The sequence below is a fragment of the Anneissia japonica genome, unplaced genomic scaffold (assembly GCF_011630105.1).
Source record: "Anneissia japonica isolate Jap-2015-1 unplaced genomic scaffold, ASM1163010v1 scaffold172582_len1462937_cov174, whole genome shotgun sequence".
Taxonomy (NCBI): Eukaryota; Metazoa; Echinodermata; class Crinoidea; order Comatulida; family Comatulidae; genus Anneissia; species Anneissia japonica.
The window spans coordinates 1,450,384-1,459,214 of record NW_022725666.1 but is presented as its reverse complement, the minus strand read 5'-3'; the positions used below and the strand labels follow the sequence as shown (position 1 = coordinate 1,459,214).

At 33.4% G+C, this 8,831-nt stretch overlaps 1 protein-coding gene across 1 annotated transcript; it reads right to left on the bottom strand.

Annotated features, from left to right (window-relative positions):
• Positions 1-457: 457 nt before the first annotated feature.
• Positions 458-4,832, bottom strand: LOC117112777. The gene is made up of 3 exons (XM_033255944.1): positions 4,696-4,832; positions 3,366-4,376; positions 458-848 (listed from the first exon to the last, which is right to left on the bottom strand). Exons 1-3 carry the CDS (start codon positions 4,718-4,720, stop codon positions 811-813), a joined length of 1,074 nt encoding a protein of 357 aa, XP_033111835.1. The 5' UTR covers positions 4,721-4,832; the 3' UTR covers positions 458-810.
• Positions 4,833-8,831: the final 3,999 nt, after the last annotated feature.

Sequence of the window (8,831 nt, the reverse complement as noted above, 5' to 3'; positions counted from 1 at the left end):
GTGCTAGATAATACTATAGGCTGTTGAATTCACCGTCATTTTCACATGATTAAATTGTAACCTTGTTAAAAGACTGTGTTATTAGTTGACAGGCAGTAACATTGTGCAAAATCATATAGTGCAAGGTAAGATGCTCGCTACAGTATGAGCATACACACCGATTTATGTGGTGCACACACACACAACATAGCAGGCAATGTATTTGTACTTAAACTTGTTTCCAATGAAGTAATATTTAATTAAAACTAGATTTAAACTCGTCACTGAGGACGAGTTTGGTGATCCGCCGTACTTTGACCCTCAATTGAAAATTATTATATGCTAAAACATGCCCTATTTAGTTTTTAAAATGAGTAATTTTCAGCATTTTAATGACATACGAATGTGTACACATACGTCTTAACGTCCGTGCCCATGGTAATGATATTAATACAGTGTCACAAACCCAAAACATGTAACCGAAACGTAATTTCCAGCTTCAGTACGTGCTGTGGGTGTGGAAATGAGCGTACGGCACGTAAATTATGGAAAGTTTTGGAATACTGAAAATGACCTGAAACGTGCTTTAAATTATCTGAAAAATGATATTGAGGATATTCACATTACAACGCACGTGCATGTCACGATGTGTGCGTGTACCGTAATGGCACAAAAAATTTAACATTGTCATGTTTTTTTTAAACCGCATGTTAGTTGGCTTAACACAAACAATATTTTCAGTACAAATTTATTCACTGATAGGTATAGACAACTATGGCTTCAACTGTACAGTATTTCATTATATAGCAGGGGTTCCAAGTCTCCCGTCACTCACAGGAATATCCCAGGAATCAGTGTCGATGGTATCACTATGGGCAGCAAAATAAAAATTATAAGTGTTTCAGCTGGGGGCTGAAATGCAAGTTACGATAGCACACCGTCTTTCAGATGAGTCGTTTAAGCCATTGGTTTAAGAATGTAGTGCACTCTTCGGAAAAGAGTAGGGGATTGTCTCCCGGTGTTCTGCCCAATTCACCGCCAGAAGGACCCCACTGGAAAGAAGTCTTCTTTAGACTCTCGTGGGTTATCCTTGGTGTGTATCACACCGAATAAATCCATTCATCCAGGTGACGCTTGCTCAATTTTTCCTAGCATGCCTTCTATGTGACATTTTGTCTTGTTTGAATTATATGTACTTGTTGCGCATACGAGTAACATTTGTTGAACATCCTACCAAGGAAGTACAAATATGTGGTATAATTTAAAAGGTGTAAAAAAAACAATCATGGTACAAAAGTTTCTACAATTCACAAAATATAATAATTTATTGAAATCTGGTATGTAAGACAGACTAAGCAAATAATTGGTGATCCGCTCTCGAGTGGATCACCTCTTGTTATTGTACTGTCTCTTCTTTTTGGTGATCCGCAACTAATGCGGATCACCTCTTGTTATTGTCAGGGTCATCATCATCATCATCATCTTCATCTTCTTTTTTTTATTCTTCTTTCTTTCTCCCCTTTGTTGTTCGCACGATATCTCAAGAATGCTACGAGATACGCACAAGATCGCTTCCTCAATCATTTTGGCTTCGCCTGGAATAGACATGGTAAGGTTTTCAAGGTGACCAGTCATGCGTGACGTCAGCTACGCGCAATTTTGCGTTTTTACATTATCGATCATATTAGCCCAACCATTTGCTATTTTGAAATCGTATTAAGTGAGCATTAACTTCAGGTCAATGTTGAATGTACTGTACCCTAATTTTACGCGTGTACTTCATAAAACGTGCGTCAAAATTTCAAAATGCTCAATCACTTTTTGACTAAATTAGAGCACGTTACACGCCATTTTGAGCAAGTTTGAAAATATGCAGGACAGATATTTAAAAGTAATTGTTTATATTTTTAGTTGCACATTAGGCAAATTAATTGTACTACCTTCCACTGTACTGTACTAATGTAATTTGAATAATGAATTCTTGCATGTGCTTTTGTAGTGCGACAAGTCTCTTTCAGAATTTTCGTAGATTCGTGTTAAGTGTAAAATTGTTATTTTACGATATTTTAACTTACATAATAGGAACTCAAATATGCCCTTAATGGTAAGACACCATTATAATTCTTCCAGATATGTGCAGGCGTTTGGGCAGTAAAACGTAACAAATAATGTGTCCATAGTCAAATAGTAATGGTACATTTTTGAGGTACAAAATTAATATGACTACTGTATATTAGCAATATTTTCATTACAAATTATTTACGTATATGATAGGCACAAACAACTACTGTATGTCTACAACTGTACAGTATTTCATTATATACATTAATTTCATATAAAATTACAGTTTTGAATACTAATGTATCATAAAGATTCTAATTGAAACTCTGTACTTTGTATTGCTCTTGCTGTAGTAACAGTAGTATATCTCACCATGTTTATCTGTAGTGAGACCTCCAACCAATTAAAATATCCAAACTAATTATAACTACTGTGTATTAACACAAGCAATATTTTCAGTACAAATTTATTCACTTAAATGATAGGCATAGACAACTATGGCTTCAACTGTAGAGTATTTCATTATATAGCAGGGGTTCCAAGTCTCTCCGCCATTCACAGGAATATCCCAGGAATCAGTGTCGATGGTACCATTATGGGCAGCAAGATAAAAATTAAAATTTAAGAAAACTCATTAACCAAATCAGTGGCAGATTCAAAAGGGGTGGATCGGGGGCTCAATTGTTAAAAATTATTTTTTTTAAATGGTGAAAAAAATAATACTATATTCAAATGTAAGTCTGAGGGTGCTATTTGTGGCCATCTAGAGGTGCCAAAATCATAAATTTAGGAAGGTAGAATCTCCATCTGTGAAAGTCCCTTCACTGGCCCCCTCTATTTCGAATTCCTAGATCTGCTACTGCAGATCTCCCGGAATACTTCTACAAACTTGAGACCCCTGATATAGTATACAGTAATTTCATATTATAAAATAACAGTTTTAAATACTGAAAAGTACTATAACGATTATAATTAAAACTGTGTATTCTGTGTATTCTATATAAACCCATGTTCATGCAGAGTATCTCAAATGTTTTGTAGTGACCCCTTCCCAATTAAAGTATCCAATTCTTTATTGGCAATATTAAATTGCAATTCATATCAAAATTGTTGGTTTCATAATTAGTCATTTAAAATAAGGATACATATTTTGTTTGGTTCAGCTTATATTTTTATTCTCCAAACGTGTCTAAAGTTTTTTTCTCACACTTTAAAAAATGAACAGTCAAAAACTATGGGATTCCTTGCTCAAAGACTGATGTTTTTCCACAATCCCTTGGATTTTGCCAGCATAATTCCCTGTTCCTACTGTACATTGAACTCACCATTAAGTGATTGGTAAGCCTCATTCTCATTTTCAATGTACCCCAAATCATCCGGTGTTTTGACCTTGTTGTGTGTCTGCGATGTAGTAGGCCCGTCATTTTTCTTATTCATATTTATACCATCAACGAAATCATCAATTTCTTCATCAGCCTTGTTTGTTCGGTCAAGATAATAAGCTTCACCTTGCTTGGCAACACTAACTTCATTAACAGCGGGTGTTAGTTCATAAGAATTGGTGTCTGCTGATTGGTAGATGTCATTTTCTTTCATGACACTGTCCTCAGAAGATTGCTTAAAATTGATGTCATCACTTTGTGCTGCTCCTTCCATCATTCTAATTTTGTCTGTATCTTCTTGTTGGTCATTCTCAAAGTATACATTTTTATCTGTTGGTGGTGATTTCATTGCAGAGTTTTGTTTTAATTTGAAGTTCCTTCTTACAAAAAATAAAATAATAATGATTAGAAATAGTGTTATTAAAGCTGCTACTGAGACTATGACTATTAATGGTGTTGCATTTTCTTCTTTTGCTGCTGTTGTTATTGTTGAAGATAAAACAGTGCCTTCTGGGCTTGTTTGGACCATGGTGCCTTGTGAATTATCTACATCAGTGTATTTAGTAGGGGAAGTTGATTGTGACGATACCTCAGTTTTTTGTGGTAGTATTGTACTATGTGTCTGCGTTATAGAACATTTTATTCTCCAAAGTTTTCTATTTGGGATTTCAACACTACATTCAATATTTTGTGGATTGACTTCTCTTGGGTTGAATGTGTAATTCAGTGGACAGACGTCAGATGTGCAATCTCCCATTCTGTGAACACTACTGCCATCAACAAGAAATTCTACTTGGAACTGTGGAATATTTCGATAGGAACATGAAGCAACTGATGTGCTACCATTAATATTGATGATTGTACATTCTGGCTGGTAGATTTGCAGGTCATAAATTCTTAATTTCTGGACATCCTCACCATCAGTGTTTGACACTAACCTGCATTCATATTTGTCTGCAAGATATGGCCAAACATCGATGTTATCAGGTATTACAATGTACAAACTATAGTCTGCACTTACACCAGGTAAAGCATAAAATGCTTTTGTAAGGCCAAGTGAATCAATAATATTTTTTTCAGAACTGATGTAACTATTGTCACTCCACCACCTAACAGTGTGTTGGCCATTCATCTGGTCAAACATACATGGCAGAGATACATTCTGTCCAGGTACAGCTTCAATGATCATTTCACTCACCACACAAGTAGGCACGTACAGTATGTACAACAAGAAAACCATACTCCACAGGTGGATATTATACCTCATATTTACCGTTTTTGTGAAGCAAACAAATCATGGATAATGTAAAAAGTTGTATTGTCTTCTCTTCTACTATGTCTGTTTTTTCTTACTCCTTGCAGTGAATTATCTGTTATTTTAATCCATGGTTCGCTTATAAATGGCATGGTAATCTGTTTGAGTAAAATAAAATAAAACCATGTAATTGAAATTCAACATCCTTATTGCAATTATCAGTGTGCATTCAGATATAATTAAAAATAAAACATTAATGTGTATTTTATGATGTTCTGATTTTATAATATTGTATTGTATTATGCTCCCTGTTATTAGTGTTTGCTCTGTTTTGTGTGAATGTTAATATTTGTTTTGATTATAATGTGTGTTATGTGTTAGGCATTTATGCACCGCATCAGCCTCTCAGACCCAAATCTCTGCCAGTGTGGTGGGATGCAGACACGCAATGTCGTAGCCAGCTATTGGGACAGTTGGAACAGTCCACAAATTTTCTAATGAGTCCACAAAGAATGTGTCCACACTTTTAAATGGGTCCAAATTATTGAGTTTTATGCATAAAATGAGTCCATTTGTGAATAATGGAGATTTCTGATATTTTGCCTAAAATGGGTTAACCTTTTAGAAAATGGGTCCAGACATATTTTTTGTGTAAAATGGGTCCACATTATTCAGATTTGTGCGTAAAGTGGGTCCACCCCGATATTGTCCTGCACTGTTTAAAAATCCTGGCTATGGCATTGCAGACACGTACTACAATGTCAGTCAATGTGAATGCAAGGTGATCTTGCCATAGTTGACAGTAAATTCAGAGCATAGACCTGCAAGCTTCAAAACTTGCCTTCTAATGTTAAAATGTTTGCAAGTGCATTCATATGAATATGTATGTATGTGTTTCAGATCATGATGATCTAATAGCAAAACATATACCAGTATTAAAAATATGGGTTTATGAGTAAATTTTAAAATTTTTTCTCACTAGAGGTGTTGTGTATGTTATATATTAAAAGGTTTCTAAAAACAAATTGCAGTTGGGGGCACTTTCATGAAAATTTAAATAAGTTATTTCTTTTTAGTGTTGATGAAGAATTAAAGTATTAGCTCATTTTTCTCTTATATAATTATTCAACATAATTAATCATGTCGTAGTGAATTGTAAATCAAGAATAAAGCTCTGAAAATATAAAACTGAAAAATTATAGAAATCATTTAACATCATTTTAATAGGGAAGCTGTGTATCGCAGAATAACAAGCATAGGTTGTAGTTGGGTATATTTAAATTCAGTCATGAAAGTTTACAAAAGTGTTAATAAAGAAATAAACTATACAATAAAAAACAGATATTCATGTTAATCCAAAGAAATACATTTTTCTGAAGATTTTTGACACATTTATCAATAATTTACTTATTCTGTTGGTTAGATGGCCAAAGAATTATTATTCCACAATTTCATTAATTTAAGGGTGATGCAAGTCGAAAGTTGCGGTCTGCCTCCATGCTGAAAGATGCAGTTTTACAAATGGTTTAGTTCAGTTGGTTGAGACAGAGAACACTGCAGTTTTCCAAAGGTCACAGGTTCAAATTAATCCTGTAGCTTCATATTTTCTTAGCTCCATTTATAAAACTCTATATTGTTGGTAAGGCATTGAGTTCATGCTATCATAGTTGTAGTCATTTTTACAAGATGAACTTCCTGGTAGTTTTTAATTCTTTCATATTTCTATATAGTTTTACTATTATTTTATATGGTACCGTATATGTTAATTATGCTGCATACAGCAGCCCCCCTGCTGGCGCTGCCACTGTATACATATGGCTTGTACCCTGTAGTTAATTAGAGGAGAACCTTCACCCTACAACTCTATAATATTTATTTGTCATTTGTAAAATAAATAACAATAAAGTCAATTTCTCAGAGATGTACTAGCTGGTAGTCAATTTTTCCTTACTTCTATGTTCTTTTACAGTATTATTTTAATAGTACGCTACATACTAAATATGCTGCATACACACAGTTTACAACAGTTTGTGGTCGCTGATTTTGTCAATTGAAATAAGCGTTTTAATACTCAGCACAGTAACTAGGACAGTTTTTAAACTTTAGAAAGTCTACACAGGTACTGAAAAGGTTATTATGAAAATGCATACAATGACATAATTGAAAATGCACTTAGCATTAATATAAACATAACAAAATTGTAACTTGTATTTTCCATATTATTGTGTATGGTTATATTTAGGTACATAGCTTGTAGCCTGTGGTTAATTACAGGATTTGATTAGGAATGTCATCCTACAACTACTGTATAATTATTTGTTTGTAATTTTAATTATTAAACAAATTAGTTGGATATTTGTACATTTTTCTGCCATTACCTGTTCAAAATGATCTAATCTTCTTAAATTATAAAAAAAAAACTCTATATTGTAGTCAAAGTACAGTATAACTTAAATAAGCTAGATATTGTAGTGCACTTTTTTTTTGCTTTAGCTCCTTTTATTAGAAAGTAGACCTACAACTTTCATCATGGAAACTAAATATTTTTCTAATTCGAATTTATAATGATAGGTCAAACTAAGTGCTATGGATTTAAAATTATTTAATTATTAAAATTTAGAAAAAAATATGAGGCAGAATATTAACCAAAAACAGACTTACTTTACCTGCTTCACTGTTTCCAACATGAAGCTACAGTTTTACTTTGATACTACTTCCTTGTTGAGCCCAGTGGTTAATAAACAAAAGTGCTATGATTGACAGTTGACACCAATGATATTGTATTGTTGTTCTGTCTGTCAATAATGCTTTCCAAACAGTTTGATGTTTGTTTGGTATCAGGTCCCAGACTGTGTTATTCATGCATATAAGTTTATTAAAGCTTTGTAGTGGTAATTCAAGATAAAGTGCATATCCTCTACATCTCACATTCTGGGTTCAATTCAACGTGATCGTCAATAATTTTTCAACTTTAAGTAGTAAGAGGAAATTATTACATCATTTCTATTTTTCGAACTTTTATACTGTAGAATACAGAGTTGTTTTCTAAGAGAGATTTGGAAATTATCATCATGAACAAGTGCCTTAAACAAAAATTTATATTTGGCACTTGTTAAATAAATGTTTTATTGATTCCAAATTTAGGGGACCCCCCTAATTTTTTTAAAAATCATATAAAAAATGTAGAAAAAAGAAAATTATATTCAAATTCAAGTTTTAAGTGTCATGTAGCTGATAATTCAAAACTGTATTGTGTTTTGTACTTTTCTCTTTTATATCTGTTGGATTAAAATTAACTATCAATTGATGGAAAACAAAGTACTTCCATCACTAATCGCAGACACACATTAAAGTTGCTTATCTACATAGATTATTTTATTATTATTTATTATATATTATTTGTTCACCATTCAACAGCAACGTAAGTTGCCACTTCAAATAACTTTCAATTTTTTAAGGAGACACAAATAAAACAATAGTTTTTTTCGGCTTACTATACAAAAATCCTTAAATTTATAGACCTAATCGGCGACTAGGAAACAGTACGTGGTCATGATATTTATAGTGGGTAGAACTTACAGTGTGATCAGGATGAAAGAATAAGAAAAGGTAATGTTATGGTTACAAAAACAACTGCCCACTGTTAATGTGAGAAATAATGGAAAAGAAAGGCAATATGATTGTTCAAAATAGTGTTTATATACTATCGTTTTCTGTGCATTTTATGCTACAGAAATTACATGATCCTTCGTGAGCATTGAGCTAGCCTAGAAATCGATCAACAACTCTGCATGCCTAAACAAGGCTGTAGATATGAAGGGACCAGACCTAACATTTCTCGAAAAATCTTTAGGGCCAGTACATTTTGGAGGTTTACCGAACTATTATGCAATATACTCAAGTTTAATTTCCAATAAATTTAGTATAGTTTACTGGTGTCCAACCAACATTTATTGAACATTGACTATGTGCCCTACAGCAGAATCCATGCATTTTCCTACTCAGCTTCACTGGTGGACGACGAGAGTTTGCTAGTACCGTGTTACCGGGTAGCATAGACACGAAGGGACCCTTAGAGGCGAAGAAAGTTATTGATCGAGTTCCTAGTCCACAGATCAAGCACCCTGAGCATCTTACATAAGATGGGTATGTGC